This window comes from Mizuhopecten yessoensis, unplaced genomic scaffold (genome assembly GCF_002113885.1).
Source record: "Mizuhopecten yessoensis strain PY_sf001 unplaced genomic scaffold, ASM211388v2 scaffold11141, whole genome shotgun sequence".
NCBI classification, from domain to species: domain Eukaryota; kingdom Metazoa; phylum Mollusca; class Bivalvia; order Pectinida; family Pectinidae; genus Mizuhopecten; species Mizuhopecten yessoensis.
The window spans coordinates 690,877-707,234 of record NW_018408900.1 but is presented as its reverse complement, the minus strand read 5'-3'; the positions used below and the strand labels follow the sequence as shown (position 1 = coordinate 707,234).

The window sequence follows — 16,358 nt, the reverse complement described above, 5'->3', positions numbered from 1 at the left end:
AAACAACTGCTACTACAAACAGTCTACCAACACCTTTAGTTTCCCAAAATGTCAACAAAAATCCAGTGACACCAGAGGATTTCGTAAGATTGTGAATCAATACCTGAAGCCACGTTGAAGTGATGACCATGAAACATAACGTTCAACTATTTTGTTATCTTATTATTTTCAACTAATTCAATAAGTGCTTCTAGAAGGCATCAAATTGTTTGCAAAAAATATATTACCTGTTGATGATTTTAACACTTAATTAAATCTTAATTATCTTTCCTATTGTGGATTTCTAGTTATGTAAGGTTGGCCTGTGTTTGTTTTTGGCTTTGAAATAATGCCTAAACAGCTCTTCCTGATCATTATGGTACTGAAGTCCGGGTGATAAATGAAAGAAAATATGCATGCAATATAAACGGATAATCCAACTGTATTTTGAAATTTGCGACAGTATATCAGTTTTATTGGCAACCCGGATCGCAGCTAGTAAAACGGATATTTACGACAGTATTATCACGATATATCAATTTCAAAATACAGTAGGGTTCTCTCCATTTTAATTCACCTAAGCTAAAAGCACCAAAAGAATCGCTAATCTTGAGCGGTTTCTTCAACTCTGGGTCACTCTGCCGTGGAATGGTGATGTCCGGATTATTGAAAGTGAGGCTGATTGACCTTTTGGCTTCATGGTATTGTTTGTGATGTCATGAATAATCAATTTCATGATGACTATCAGGGTCAGTCGGGATCATCGATGTCATCAACAATCGCCATCCGGACAATATATTGTGGTTATATCGTAACAAGTTATTTTGATTGACCAATCAAATGCTGTGTTACATCTCAAATGAATTAGAAATTTAATTTTATGCAGAATTCTTAAACCTGGGGAAAATATGATTTAGAAAAAAACAACACTTGTAACACTGCAGATGAAGATTTTTATCAAAACGAAGATAAACATTTTTCACATATAAACATTTGAATACATCTGGCAGGGAATGAAGGAGAGATAGCGTGTCTTGGCCGAGAGACAGATAATATCAAGTGACAAAAGTGTGTACATCACTTTTCTCTGTAAAACAAACCATGGAACTTTCCCCAAAAGCAAGGAGGCATTTCCTACAGCTAATAAATATTTGTTGCAGTGAAATAACAACATCTGGCGTTGTATCAGTTCATTAGAACTTCACCAATTATTTCCATTTGACATATCACTGTCAAAAATGCTTTGTTCTGATTGGTCATCTGGCAGCACCTGACCAGTTAATACAATTACACCATTACTCTCCTAGGGAATTATGCAGCAAACACTTTCAATGTTTTGTGCATTGTATCTGATGTCTTTTCCATTATGTCCACATGGACATTCAATATTGGTAACAGAATCAAATGTTTGAAAGCTTTGGCTAATTCTCAGCAAACATTACCAGTATTAGTCCTGAATCTCCATCTATTATTGAACTGGTCGTGTTGTACAAATTGTTTTTCGCTTATTCGGTTATAAATAATTTTTTGCTTGCCTGTTATATTTCTATTACAAAATTGAAAATTGCTTTGAAAATAATCATTCTTAACTGTAATGCAGAGTTGACTTTATTTAAAATTACAACTGCCTGATATCCTATTCTCTAATCTTTCAACTCCTTTCCTGGCTCAACATGTTTCTGTCATATTAAATGACACAGCTAATAAAGGTGACTAAACAATTGCTGTCCTTAAGGGGAAAGTTAAATGAAAATTTTTTAGTTCAGATGTTTCATGAAATGTTTGCTGTAAAGTACAAACTAGTTAAAAAACAAAATTAAGGGGAGGCTACTGTTTATACGAAAATTACATTGCAGTGGGACAGGGATCCTCAAAAAACCCAGGCTAATATAATACCCAGTTAATAGAAAAAGAGACTTAACCTTGTTACGGAGACAATGGCTCTGTAAGTCATCACATTCAATGGGTAGGCGTACTATCTCCCGAAGACCACGTAAATCCTTATAGTTCAGTAACACTACAATGTCCTTAGTGATGTATAATATATAACATGATTTTCCTCAGGTGTAACTTTGTTTTTCCGTTGCAGCTTGCCTTCGGGATAGCTATGATACCCAGTTAATAGAAATGAGACTTAACCTTGTTACGGAGACAATGGCTCTGTAAGTCATCACATTCAATGGGTAGGCGTACTATCCCCCGAAGACCACGTAAATAACATGATTTTCCTCAGGTGTAACTTTGTTTTTCCGTTGCAGCTTGCCTTCGGGATAGCTATGATGCTTCCTCTGGAGCGAAACATTCGGTTTGGTCTGCTGTGTGTGGCGTGTGTCCCAGGGGGCGGGCTCGGCCATGTCGCAGTCGTCGTTAGTCAGGCTGACCTTCCACTTAGCCTCGCTATGAACCTCATCAGCATCGTCGCCATGCTAGGTAAGATGTGCCATTCATCGCATCAGCATACTCATCCATGATGATGCTAGATAAAATATACCATCCAAACCATCCGCACACTAGGTAAATGTGTCATCAATCTCGTCAGCATTGTCGCCTTGTTTTTTTTTTATATAAAATACACCATCAATCTTGTCAATATTGTCAAAGTACACATCCACAGGTCCAAAAACTACCTTGAGACAGATAAAACATCATAGAAATACAAATTGAAACACATAGAATATAAACTAAGATAGGTCCAAATAAATACTTTGTGATAGATGTCACATTGTGTATATATCTAAATTGAAATACAAAGAATTAGTTGATATAGGTCCAAAAAGTTTTTGACATCAATGCAACAGCATAAATAATTGTACATGTATTGAAACACATTAATCAACAAAGGTCTTAAAAATGGGCAAGGTAGATATGAAATTGGACATAATTTGACTACGAGCCCATGCAAAAATGGTGTTTGTCTGCAAATACCAATTAACAGAAAATTGTTAAAAAACATAGATGATTGCTAGCTGTATCGTCTTTGTGAGAAGATACTGAGGTGAAATGAGACCCTGGGTGTTACTCTAACCACTCAATATCAACACATGTGCTAATTACGTTACAATTTCTGAAGAATTACCAACAATTAACAGAAGACGCTGATTCCCTCTCAAACACATGTTGGTTTTTAAGGAAAGTTATCTGTTGCCTTTATCATGCAAACAGTTTCACTCCACATCTTACATCTAACAAATTATTACACGCTGTTTTTTTCAAGACCTTTCAGGATGACTGAGCGTAAAAACGTCAAACCTACGTAATATTTCATTCACCCTAAGACGTAGAATACTATTTCTAAACATAAAATTCAGGAACTGATTTTACTTTGATTATTGACATCGTCATACATTGGAACATTGCAGCACTCTCCTAAGGATTTCAGGACAGTTAAGGCTCAGAAAGTTTAACTCAGGGTACAGATTTCTAAACACAATGTAAAATCTGCCAACAATTCGGTAACACTGGTTCTAGGGTAACTAAAGCATAGCTGCCACATAACGTTATTTACTATATAGAGACCAATTTATACTACGCTTATTATCAATTATTGGGGAATTGAGGTACCATCAGGGTATGTTGTTCCAGGTAAAATGTCCCTAAGTAAAGGTGTGTCACATAACACCCGGCATCTTTATTAGTTCAAATGTATTTTATATCAACTCCCCAAGATGCTCAAACCTCTCTGATACGGTAACAAACAATTCAATCATGTCTTCCTGCCAGCAGGTTTATAAAGATGGAAAGCAGACCTGACCAAGGCCCCGAGTCTTAGATTTCAGCCCCAAATTCATTTGTCCATAACATCAATACAATACTTGTGGTGACACTTAAAGCTATGTCTGATCTTAAAATTTAAGCATGCACTTAAATTTTGTATGTGAAAACAGGCTATACATAATTACAATGCTTCATGTATTCTTCACTTCCCTCTGCCTCTTTGACTTAAGATACTTACCATTGGTCTATCGCTCTGCCCCTATAACCAATTTACATTGATAGGCAATTAGGACTACATATTGGTTCAAACCCAAGACTCAGTAGTCCCTCATAAAGATACATTTCATACCTTTTATCATTCTCCAGGAATGAATAAATAAATGAAGACATGTTTTGTCCTGTTTGATAGGGTTGGGTAATATCTAATAAACAAATTATTTATCTCTTCACATCGTTAACGGTAGTTTAGTTAGATGAGTAATACACAGACTTCGGAGGCTGGGTGTACAAGCTTAAGATACACAGCTTCGGTTTGCAAAAGATCTGAGCTGGAGATCTGCACAATTAGAAATTGAATCGGTACATGCAGGTTCTCAGATGTGAACAATTCTGCATTTAGTGCAATAACAGCACGAAGCTATGTGGTTAGATCACAGAGAGAGAGTATCAACATCCACCGCCCACCTCCCTATCTCTGTCAGCATCTGTATCTCATGTTCACCATACATTACAAGCGTAATTGTGTTAGCAGCTTCGTCCTCCGACACCGATTACTTCCACCAATTGTTTATAGCAAAATGTATGTCACTATAGTAACTTTATCTGAGTTCTACGTTTGATGAAATTTATATTGCACTGCACATTGATATATAATAATTTGATATTACTATTTGTTATTCTTAGCTTTCAGGTTGAGACTGTGATTAGTTCTCAGTTTGAGACTGTGATTAGCTCTCAGTTTGAGACTGTGATTATGTCTTAGTAGAGATCTTATGCCAAGAAATGTCGCAGTAACCAGAAATCATCTCAAAACTATTTCCAGCATTTTCTTTATCAGTAGCTGGTATGGCACATTACCCACATGAATGCATGTTGTCTGTACTAATACATAATAGACCAATCTAAAACATACAGAAATCTGTGTCACCAATATGCTTACATTCTTTCAACTAATTAACACAAATATCTGTGTCATGATGCTTACATTATTTCTACACATACACAAATCTGTGTCAGTGTGATGCATATATTCTCTACTTTTGCATACAGAAATCTACGTCACAATGATGCTTATATTCTCTATTGAAACATAAAGAAATCTGTGTCACCATGGTGCTTATATCATCCAGTTATACATACTGAAAAGCTGTGTCACTATATGACACTAACAACTACCAACACATACAGAAACCTTTATATCATGTAACATTTTGATCTCCACGATTTATCAAAGCAGGATATAAGAATTGACCAGCAGCCCACACATGTCCATCATACTGCCCCAGACTTCAGGTCACAGAGGTCACCCTAGCAATAAACAGTGCCAGATGGGATTCATAAGAACTTCATCTAAAGGCAAACAAGCTACTAATATATACAGGTTAATTGTACCAGGTGATAACATTGATATAAAGATCACTGCCCTAACTGATAAAGACAAGTAGTATAGAAACCATACTCCACTTAATACAGCTAGGTCTAATGTCAACTGCTTAATATATTCAAAGGTGACCTAAATACAAAATCTACTCGTCAATGAGTTCACCCAATTTGTTCAATATCTTGATTACAAAATAATCCTTTTTTAAAATAAGAATAATTCCCAAATGTTCAAAGAAAAATCTGAACAATTTTTGTCAAGGGTAGTACAATATGAAGATTCTAGTTTTAATGTGTTATCCTAGGTCAGCAGGCAAATCTCTAGTGGAAAAGGAAATTAATTATTGCCTTCATTAATGAATAACATTCTATTTTTTTATTGTCTCAAGGTCACCATAAGGTATCAAGGTCACCAAAGTGTGCTGCCTCAACCCATTAGCTCTAGGTTTATTTGGTTCCTGATTTTCAGTGCTAAGATGGATCTGTTTATTTATATTGTACAACCCTCCTAGTGTACATTAGCCCACTGTTCGTCATTTAATACACATATTGCAAGCATTGCATATGTTTTATTTCATTACCTAATGGATTTTGCATCTCAGTGATTATAATATCATGTCTGGAAGTTAGATTTTAACACCTTGCCAAGATCAAGGTCGATGTTTGTATATTATAAAATTGTTTAGGTGCCATATTTTACCTAATAAAAACCCTAGGTGCAAATCGAGAAAATAAGAATAAATGCAAAACATTGAAAAATTCTCAAAATATAGCCATATCATATATCTCAAAATATAGCCATATCATATATCTCAAAATATAGCCATATCATATATCTCAAAATAGAGCCATATCATATATCTCAAAATATAGCCATATCATACATCTCAAAATATAGCCATATCATATATCTCAAAATATAGCCATATCATAGAAAAAAAATCATGTAATTATAGTGAAGAGATGATATGTTCAGACCAGAATAAAGGGGTAATGGGCTCTGATAGATGGTAGGGTACTTATTAGGTTGAATACAATATAGTGTTCAGTGTATCACCAATTGGGCATTCCTACACATCATCTGTAGGAGCACAGAATGTTTTATTTCATCATTCAGATGTGTTTGCCACACAGGGTATACAGCAATGGTATATTACAGTTTACTAGTTATTATATTTAGCCGAGATGCTCTGACATATGTACCACAGATTGCCAGCTCAACCTGCTGTATATCAGTGAAAAAAGGTTTTGCTTCGATCATACAGACAACATTCATTTTTTGTTCATTAACTTTTTTTCTGATATTTATAGATCATTGGAAGCTTAAATTGAATCCAGCTTTTTTGTTTTGAGCCAAATTTTACAAAATAATGAGGCTTTAAGTTAACTCAAACAAGACGAACAATATGTAGATGTATCTCAGGGGCGTAAAGTCCAGAAGTGAAATTAATTGAAGCCATAATTAATATCATTGATAACATTAATGATTTAATGATTAAGCAATCAGTAAATATGCTTTTTTACTGAACTAGATGTCAATTTATTATAACACATAATCAGCAGGCCAATTATTCTTTGAAGAGGATTGATACTTTTACCAAACTTACAAGTTTGGAAATATGTAGCATAAACTTTGAGTACATTTTCCTTTTTTCTCACATTCATATCCATTGTAATAACATTTTAACAACTTTAATAGCCTTGAGCTTAAACATTATTTCACCAAAAGCATGACGGTAAAACATTTCACCATGAATCGTGACATCGTAAAGCTAATAGGTTAACAGGGGTTTCCAGACGGTCATACAACGGCTACGTATTTCATGACAGTGTCCTATACAGCGCCATTGTTAACCTAGGATGTCTGTACGGGTGTTAGTTAGGGCAGGTAGACTGATTACCCAAAACATTAGGATGGGTATATAACATCCTCAGGGGAGATAATACAGCATTATTGTTTCCAACAGAACAGAACATTCCTAGATTTATAGCTATCCTGACAGATGTAAACCTACCATATTTTAACTAAAGAGAGCCCTTTCCCTTTTCCTGATCTTTTCACTGCTCCAAGGTCCTATCCTTTCAACTTATCATTTACTGATGCACTTGAATTTTTTTAATTATGATTTTGTTGATTGAGAATTGAATTTCAGAAGCTTCTTGCATTTTTTAATGTTCCCAAAACACTTTTAAGTGACCAGGGTCTTAATTAAGTTGAGTGTGGTAACGCATTGCCATCACTTTATGGCTTGGAACGAGACATTACTATACAATATACTGTACTTCTCTCCCCCTATGCTGTGGCTAGTGGAACTCTTCAGTGATGTTTTATGATGATCTCCTTCCTCCTTAAGTGATTCATTACCAACTGTAAGCATGGCATACACATGACATAACAGAATCTATTCTCATCAACTAATGAAAGTAACCAGCTCAGTCCGAGTCATGAGGCTGGTGTGGTTGACAATATCAAAACTCTTCTGCCAGTATACATCAGCATAGATATGGCTCCCGATGTTGGAAATAACTTGTGCTGATGCAAACAAGTTCTTAAAATAATTATTCTATTTCAGGGCAGCCCTTGATATAACTATTGTTCTTTTTGAGGTAAACGTATTATTGTAAGTATGTGATTCATCCACATATGTGCTTTACGAGAGTGCTCTAGAGTTGATTGGAGTTACAAGATTTTGTTTCTCACAAAAAAAACACCTTGTCAATACAGGCACACAGCTCTACTGTTGATATTTATGCTGGAGTTGATTGAAATGACAAGATTCTATTCCTCATAGAAAATGTCTTGTCACTGCAGGCACAGCCCCACTGTTGCTTTCTGTGCTGGAACAAACCTTTTGTACGTTGTTACCTATATATCTTACTTATAACAAGTACATTGACAAGATTGTGTTCTCATGAAAATATTTTTTGTCATTGCAGGTACAGCTCCATTGTGGATATTTGTGTTAGGACAATATTTTCAACAGAAAGGTAGCTCCAAGGTCATCCCTATCTACAATTTTGAGATTTGGCTGGCTTCTACCTTCTTTGCCTACACGGCAGGACTTGTGATAAATCGCTTCAAACCTGGCATGGCGGACGCCCTACTGACCTGGATCATAAAGCCATTCCTTCTACTTGCAACGATATTATATATTACTTTAGGAGTGTATATAAATATGTACGTGTTCGATGATATAGAGATGTATGCTGTGTTAGCGGCACTTCTACTTCCAATATCAGGTTTTGCCATAACCTTTGGTCTTTCAAAAGTGTTTCGCCAAAAACCAAACTTTTGTCAATCTGCAGCGCTAGAAACTTCCAGTTTCAATTGTCTAATAGTGCTAGCTGCAATACGGTTTACACTTCCGAAACCTGATGCCGATTTAGCGTCAGAAATACCCATGTGGATCATGTTCACAATTCCTGGGATGTATGTGATTCTCTCTATAATTCGAGTGATAAAAAATTTCATTTCAAATTTTCTGGAAAGTCGGAAACAGCAACAATTCCGTCATTTTAGCATCGCATCAGGAATTGTAAATCAGGCCAACATGGCTGCCTTATCAGCACCGCTATTTGTGACGGAGGTAACAGACGACGAGCAAGGCTCTGTGAGTGAGAAAATCACTGTGTTATAGCATATAAAATATATTAGAGAGCTGCAGAAATTAATTCGTGATAATATGTCAGCTTGAATGAAATTAAACTCACTGTTTAATATTATAATACATATATGTCTATATATATACATGGGTGTTATGAAAACATATTAATTATAATTTATTTCAATTCCAGAAATAGACGTTGCCATGACCATATTTGGAATAACTTGCTCACAAGTAAAAAAAATCCCTTTCATTTGTATGGTCTAATTATGTTTTTTTTATTATCATCAGTATCCGAGTTAATAAAGGGAAAGTTTCTCCTAATATTCCAACGACTTTCCATGTGTGTACAACACAAAGTATTTGTTATACCTGTTTCAAGCTTCCCAAAGACAATGATCATGATCTCATGTATAACGCTCGTTACTTGTGTCATACCGGCCAATAAAGAAATGAAAAAGGATTTAATATTACTCCTCAAGAGCCTTGAATTCCTTTCACTTGATTTCATGTAATTGTACTTAAACAACAGAGTATAATTCATTTTTTCTGATCTTTTGGTCCTTAATTTTTGTTATATAAACAAATTTGAGTTCTAGATTGAGCAAATGGAAAGCATATCTTTTCCCAACAGCCTATAATTTGAAATAAACCTTACAATTAAGTGATTGTTGAATTATTAAAATAATTTCTCTGAATTGTTTGTATGTAACTTGCATGTGTGTTCCATAAAAAAGGAACAAAGGGCCTGTAGACACATTATATAATGGACATGTATATTAAATATGTAGATTCACTATAAATTTGCAAACCACAAGGAGTTATCAAAATGCAAGTAATTTAAGTGTTACCTCCTTAGCTTGTAGTTGTATTTATTCATCATATATATTTTTCATCTATCTTTTTTAACATGTTGGAACAAAACAACCACTACACTACACCACCAGAAAGATTTCATCAGCAATATTAGAAATATAGCGATCAAATAAAAAGAAGAAGGAATAGCAATAACAAAAAAAATAACGGTAATTATAATACATTGTATATTGAATAAAATATAATGACAGCAGTGATTGGCCTCTGAGACAGGGTACAGAATGTTGAGATATGGAATAAATTAAAATAATAACAATGAAATGAAAAATAATTTGAAATTGAAAAATTAAAAGTAATTCAACACTAAATTGAATAAAATATTTATCAAATTTGACATAACTTTTCAATTTATCTTAAAGTGTATCTTACCCTCTCTATTATTTACATCTTATGAGATTGGAAAGGCAGGTAATTTGCTGTATTTATCCAGCAATAAGGCCATGCCTGGTAATAGCCCCACACACATATTGCAGTTCAGTAGAAATGCCAACAAATGATACCTATCATTGTCCTGTAATAAGCTAACCCCTACTAACCCCCTACTTTGAGCCAGAGATTATGTATTGGTCCCATAGGCATATTGATAGATATGGCAAAATGAAAAATAGATATAATATTTTCGATAGTAGGTATAACAAGACAGATCATACTGTAATTTTCATGTGAAGATTAAATAAATTGAGATATACAGCTGTAGTAGTAACCAATCTAGATTAAAATAAAGATTATATAATGTACTATATTAATATCATATATATATATATACATATAATAGGTTAGTAATAGAATAAAGATTATCACATCCCATCTGTAGGTGACCCCATCAAGTACTGATACACATCACGTGACATGTTTAGTCCCACATGTGGCTGGCCGTCTACTTTCGTTTTCAGCAGGTCAGTTCTTGTTTAGAACATTTTATGAAAGCATACATAAGATTTAAGAGAGATGTAAGAAAAGGCTATGTGATATGTGTTGATGTGACACTAGTGCTGACATAATGTTGACAGTCTGTAACCTTTTAAATATAAGTTAATGTACTCAAGATAACCTCAATGTAGTTTCCAAACACTGAGACATTCCCATCTCCAGAAACAGTCCATACAGTAGTACTAACCTCTCTTGACTATCAAGTCTGTGAAATATACATTCAGACATTAAGTTGTCTTTTCTGACATTTCGCTAGATGTTAGCCCGACTTATGAAATCTCATTCAGACATTAACTTGTTTGATTTAACATTACAAAAGGACATTAGTTTGTCTATTCTGACATAAGGTAACACTCAGATCATTTGAAATTGTTAAAAGGTGTTAATTATTTAGGAATAACTCAAGTTACAGACTTTATTGAATGGTAGCAACTTTCCTTTGAATTATGATATGTAAAATAGCATATATTCTTAAACAATTAATTTGAAATTGCTTTAGGATTTAAATCCCTGTAATGGAAAATTTGGCAGGCAATCTACAAAAACATCTTTATACAAGAACTCACTAGTACTTTACACCATTCCAGAAAAAAGTATTAAAACAAAACAGGTTTAAAATGAGCACTCTTATTGTCAACTTTTTTAAGTCAGCAGTCTGTGTCTCCAGGCACAGAATTTGTCTCATTAACATCAGACTTTGTAATTCTGTTTTAGGATGGCCAAAGTGAACTCTCTTGTTCCCACAGTTTCCTAACGGTATTTTATAAATATTTCTGTAATCGTTAAGTATCACGATATACCCATAATGCACCTCTTTTCCCAGGAACATGGGAAGCCAAGAATCAATAAGTATATTTGTGCAGGCATGGTGAACGATGGCAGGTTGCTGATGTTGTCGTTGTAATTAACAGTACATACAGGCAAAGCTTTTTCTTAAGGACTCTGTATAATGATGTAATTTCTAAAAAATCAATATCTGCGATACATTGTAATCAATTTGGGTATTGCCTCTCGTCGGCCTTATCTATACTACTACCACAGGCAGGCAACATGTCCTTTACATGCCGGGAACGATCTATCACTGCCGACAACTATCGCCACAAACACAGTAGACACTAACACCTAATACCAAACAACCATCGTCTCTGATAGCATTCCAAATAGCATTTTTTTTTTTTTTTAAATCTGTTCGTTTTCATCAGCCTCGTTCCGTTTTCCAATTTTGCAGATAAATTTTATTATCAGAACACTTCCGTAAATATTGTAAGGAGAGTCTGAAGCATTCTCACAAAACCTCAATCAATCTGGCATCCGCTTTCACAATCGACTTCAAAATGACTGTTACTGTGAAGATGGATTTTGTTATCCATTGGAGAAAAAATATACAACAGAGAGAATGAAAATTGATTTTTGTCATCATGTGCTCTTTACTCCGGTCTGAAAAACTGCAATTTCTCAAATGATAAATTTCAAATAGAATTTTCAAAATTGTATCTTTGAACATTTGGACATGACATCAAACCTTAACATATGATAAAAGCCGAGGAGAATTACTGAAAGTGGGCTGCATAGGGTCCCTTTCTCCTTAACAAAACTACCAATATTAAATTGAAGTATTTTCAAAAATAATGTTTTACCATTTCAACTAATTTATGTAAGTAATACTTTTTCCAACATACAAACATTCACTATACTACAATGGCTGCTTAGTATGGTATGAGCTATACATTGACAACAGTTCGGTTTCCTTGACAACAGGGTACAATTTACTACTGTTTTCCTAGAAAGGTACCAGCTCCACTCCTATACCTTGATAAGACTCCCAGGCAGGTATAGGTGTACGGAAATTTGTAACCAGGATGTCACCACTCAGGGACATCAATGAAAACAAATTCATCTTCATGTTTCATGCAAGTTTTGTTGTTGGTTTGAGAAAAAAGGTACACTTTCATATACATCTTTTTTTCAATTTAAACTCCCTAGCATTTGTCACAAGATGTACATATAATAAATAAAAATAAACTTCCCCTTTACCCACAGTTTTAATGTCAATGATAAACGATACATTCTAGTTACAGTATGATAACATGTGTACAGACTGTCATGGTTAACCGTATTCAAGGCATCTGATTGGTCAAAGGCAAACTACAAACAACACTGACTTTGCACAATGAAATAGATACGCACAACGAACATACCTGTTTAACATATAATTTTTTTCATAATACAGATTTATTTTGACATTTTTTGTCCACCTGTATCTTCAAACTAAAGGAATTATATTGCTGGAAGTTGAGAAAAAGCACAATGTCATTGTAGATGGAGGTTCCAATAAAATAATTATACCTATCTACATGTATTGATAATTTTTTAAAAGGTTATAAAAGACATTTGAAGTCATTATAAATTTTGAAAACTAACCAACATGAATGAAATAAACATGATAATCAAACATAAGTTGTTGGGGAATCTTCTTCTTGAGGAATATCATTTATTCTTTAAACATTGTTTTCTTCTTACTAGCTATAATAAATATACGTGTCTATTTTCTGATTTGTGTAATTTTATATTTCATATTACAAAATTATTTTACTCATTCATACTGAACTAAGTTTCTTGGATTTCATAAAGTGTAATTGTCTCCCTTGTCTGAGTTCTTCTTATTGCAGCTGTATAATGTCATAGTGATTCCTTTGTATAAGAGTTGTCTACCTCCATCCCAGGTTAAACACTTATAACTTTTGTCTAGTGTTTCCTGGATAGTGTCAGGTATCACTGGTAACATTTCCCAAACAGTCATAATGGTGTAACGAGCAGACGGTCATAATCTCATTTCCACCAACAGGAAAAATAGCTCTGTCCCTTCCAGACTAGACAATCTGACACTTCAGGAATATCTCATGATCATAGTATCTCCAAATTTTGATGAGGTTGCATTTTTCTAGGATTCTGTCCTGTTTATGAACTGTTCTAATATAATATACAATATTTGATATAGCACCCTATCTAGCGAACAAAAGCCACTCTAAAGTGCTTTACAGTACATAAATATACAATTAATACATTTATGATATATAGTGTACAATTTTTGAGGAATTCGCAGGAGCTGCCTTATCAGGCCACCTGGCTAATATCTCCCTATGTATGTATATATACATATTTACTGGGTATATACGTCAATATACATATATATTTAAAATTGTAACTATCACTGTATGAAAAGTTTATGTATTGCTATGTCTTCAGAATGCCGTTTAAATGACAAAGATAAAAACTAAGTAGACCCTTTATGGCCTTTAATACATTTCTATCGTCCTGAAAATTTATAGACACCCATATCTTAAGAGGATAAACATATTTAAAAGAGAGGAAAAGTCGGATCGACAACTTAAACATATGAACTTTGACTTACATATCTATATTCATAATTCTACTCTTCTGTTTGTAAAAGTATGTTTTAATGAAGTTTTGTTATATAAAATGTAAAGCATGAATTTATTTTAAAGTTACCTCCTCAAACTTAAGCTCTATAAAAGTTTGAGATTTTGAGTTGGAAGTCAGTACCTTTTGTTGCATTCCATTTTTAACTGTGAAACCTGTCTAGTCTGACCTCCGAGTATTCAGACACCCTGTTCAATTTATCATAATGTTGTAATCTGATTTCTTATGTAAACCATCAAATAAAACTTGTATATTCTGTCATCCTCTCTACTCTGATCATTATGTTATATGTCCTTCAAGGTGTCAGATTAGACAGGTTTCACTGTAGTAGAGAAGTTTATGGAGTGCAATATGTGTCAATCATTGTACTACATATATAATATATAATTATATACAATGTTTATATACATTAGTTATGTATATTACTTAGATGTATATGATATAATCAATCTATAGCAACTATCGAAGGTGAACATATTTACAATTGTAATACAGGTGTATATCTGAATGTCTGTAAGAGAAAACACTGGTCAGTTCAAAAGGAATCTTTCTAGGGGAGCATTAAGGTAGTGAGTTCCAGCATTCTATGTTGTATCTATCTCCAACAGAGAAGGGCTATACATTGTTTGCCATTTTTTCTGACTTTGAGTTGCTTGCTCATTTACTACAGCAAACAGTTATAAATGAAAGAAATTTATTAAAATTTCCTTGGTCTCCAAAATCTTTCTGCCATTCTTGAGATTGAATCCCTAGACCTCTTTATTATAAAGCAGGGAGCTTTTACACTAATAGTCCTATAATAAGCCTGCCCCATATTTGAACCAGAGATAATGTGTTGGCTCCTGGGCTTATCATTGCAGCATAAATACTGTTAGTATATCCTTTGAGTTCATCAACTGTTGAGACTGAATGTACATCACAAAAGATTCTTAAAAGTTAAATGTCTTGTGTATCCTTTACTCATATACTGGATTAAAGATAATACCAGCTTTCCTCAGTATCAAACACAAAGTTTGACTTCTCGCTGTTGTAAGATGTGATGACCTAGCACAGCATTATAATGTCAAACCAACGATCATGATAATAGCTCCTTGGCTAAAGTGATTAAGTAGGTTCAGTACTTATGGTATACACATGTGTGACACAGGATAAAATGTAATTATATAAATGACACTGAAATAGACAAGTATATTCGATAAAGTAGGAGTTGAGAAACACATTAGTCTCGGATGAAATGTTTATTTTATTGGGAACTAGAAATGGTCGTTTTAGCCAGGGTGTCGGGATATTGTACTATATAACAACTAGAGTGAGCATATTGTTGTTGTTGATTGTTAATGATATGCTCAGTACTTTTTGAGAAATAATTAAATATATAATATTATATAAATTTATGAAGAGACAAACAAATTGTTACTTGTTTTGTTAAATGACATTGATAATACCTGTTGAGTTAGTTAGCAAAGTGTGATTGGATTATTATCTGTTGTTATGAAGACGCCATCCATTTGAAGCGTGATCCCACACTGTATGTCAGAGAAGCCTCACCGTAATATATGTTATTTACCAGATCTCTGCAATGACTAACAGATCCATTTTTTCCCTTGTTTCATCCTAACCCTGAATCTTTCACTGCTTATAAATTTATCCTGAACCTAAGGATATTCTGTGATATACACCTCCATTCCAAGAGATTTCCACAAGGAGACACTTGTTAAACATCTTTTCATAATGTCAATATTGACTTATTGAATCCCTGGAACCAACACAGTATTTTATTATGACTTCAGTTGTCAAATTACAAAAAAACTGCTTTTTTGGAGATAACTCTTACTTAAAAGTTTAGGGAGATAACTCTGACACAAATCAAAGAAATAAAATTTATTTTGAAGAAAATACCTTACAAAGGTTCTATCCAGTTTGGAGGCTGTAACTGTTCTGGTTCTAGAAACATAAATCAGAAAATTATCTGATAAACGATGGGCAATATGAAAAGTTGTATTTGATAATATTTCAAATTTGAACTTACATTCAGACAGTCTTAATTTACTGAAAAGTGGGAGAAGAATGGAATTGCTTGATATTTACATACACATATGGCTGCAAATGAATTAAATGAATTTGTCATTATATGGCCTGTTACTTGTTGCAGAACTGGAGTTGCTATCAATTTATGAACTGAGACAGTGATACTCACCAGTAAACACTGACCCC

At 33.9% G+C, this 16,358-nt stretch overlaps 2 protein-coding genes across 6 annotated transcripts in view; one reads left to right on the top strand and one right to left on the bottom strand.

Annotated features, from left to right (window-relative positions):
• The window catches only part of LOC110466697, a 43,777-nt gene extending 33,214 nt beyond the window's left edge, over positions 1–10,563 (top strand). For all 3 annotated transcript variants that reach the window (XM_021523385.1, XM_021523384.1, XM_021523383.1), the window contains exons 3-4: positions 2,238–2,409; positions 8,230–10,563. In XM_021523385.1, coding sequence (XP_021379060.1) covers positions 2,238–2,409; positions 8,230–8,930 — 873 coding nt within the window. In that variant the 3' untranslated portion in view covers positions 8,931–10,563. The remainder of the gene's footprint in view (positions 1–2,237; positions 2,410–8,229) is intronic.
• LOC110466698 (trafficking protein particle complex subunit 13-like) overlaps positions 1–16,358 on the bottom strand; it is a 169,268-nt gene that overhangs the window by 137,465 nt on the left and 15,445 nt on the right. The gene's annotated exons all lie outside the window — the stretch shown is intronic.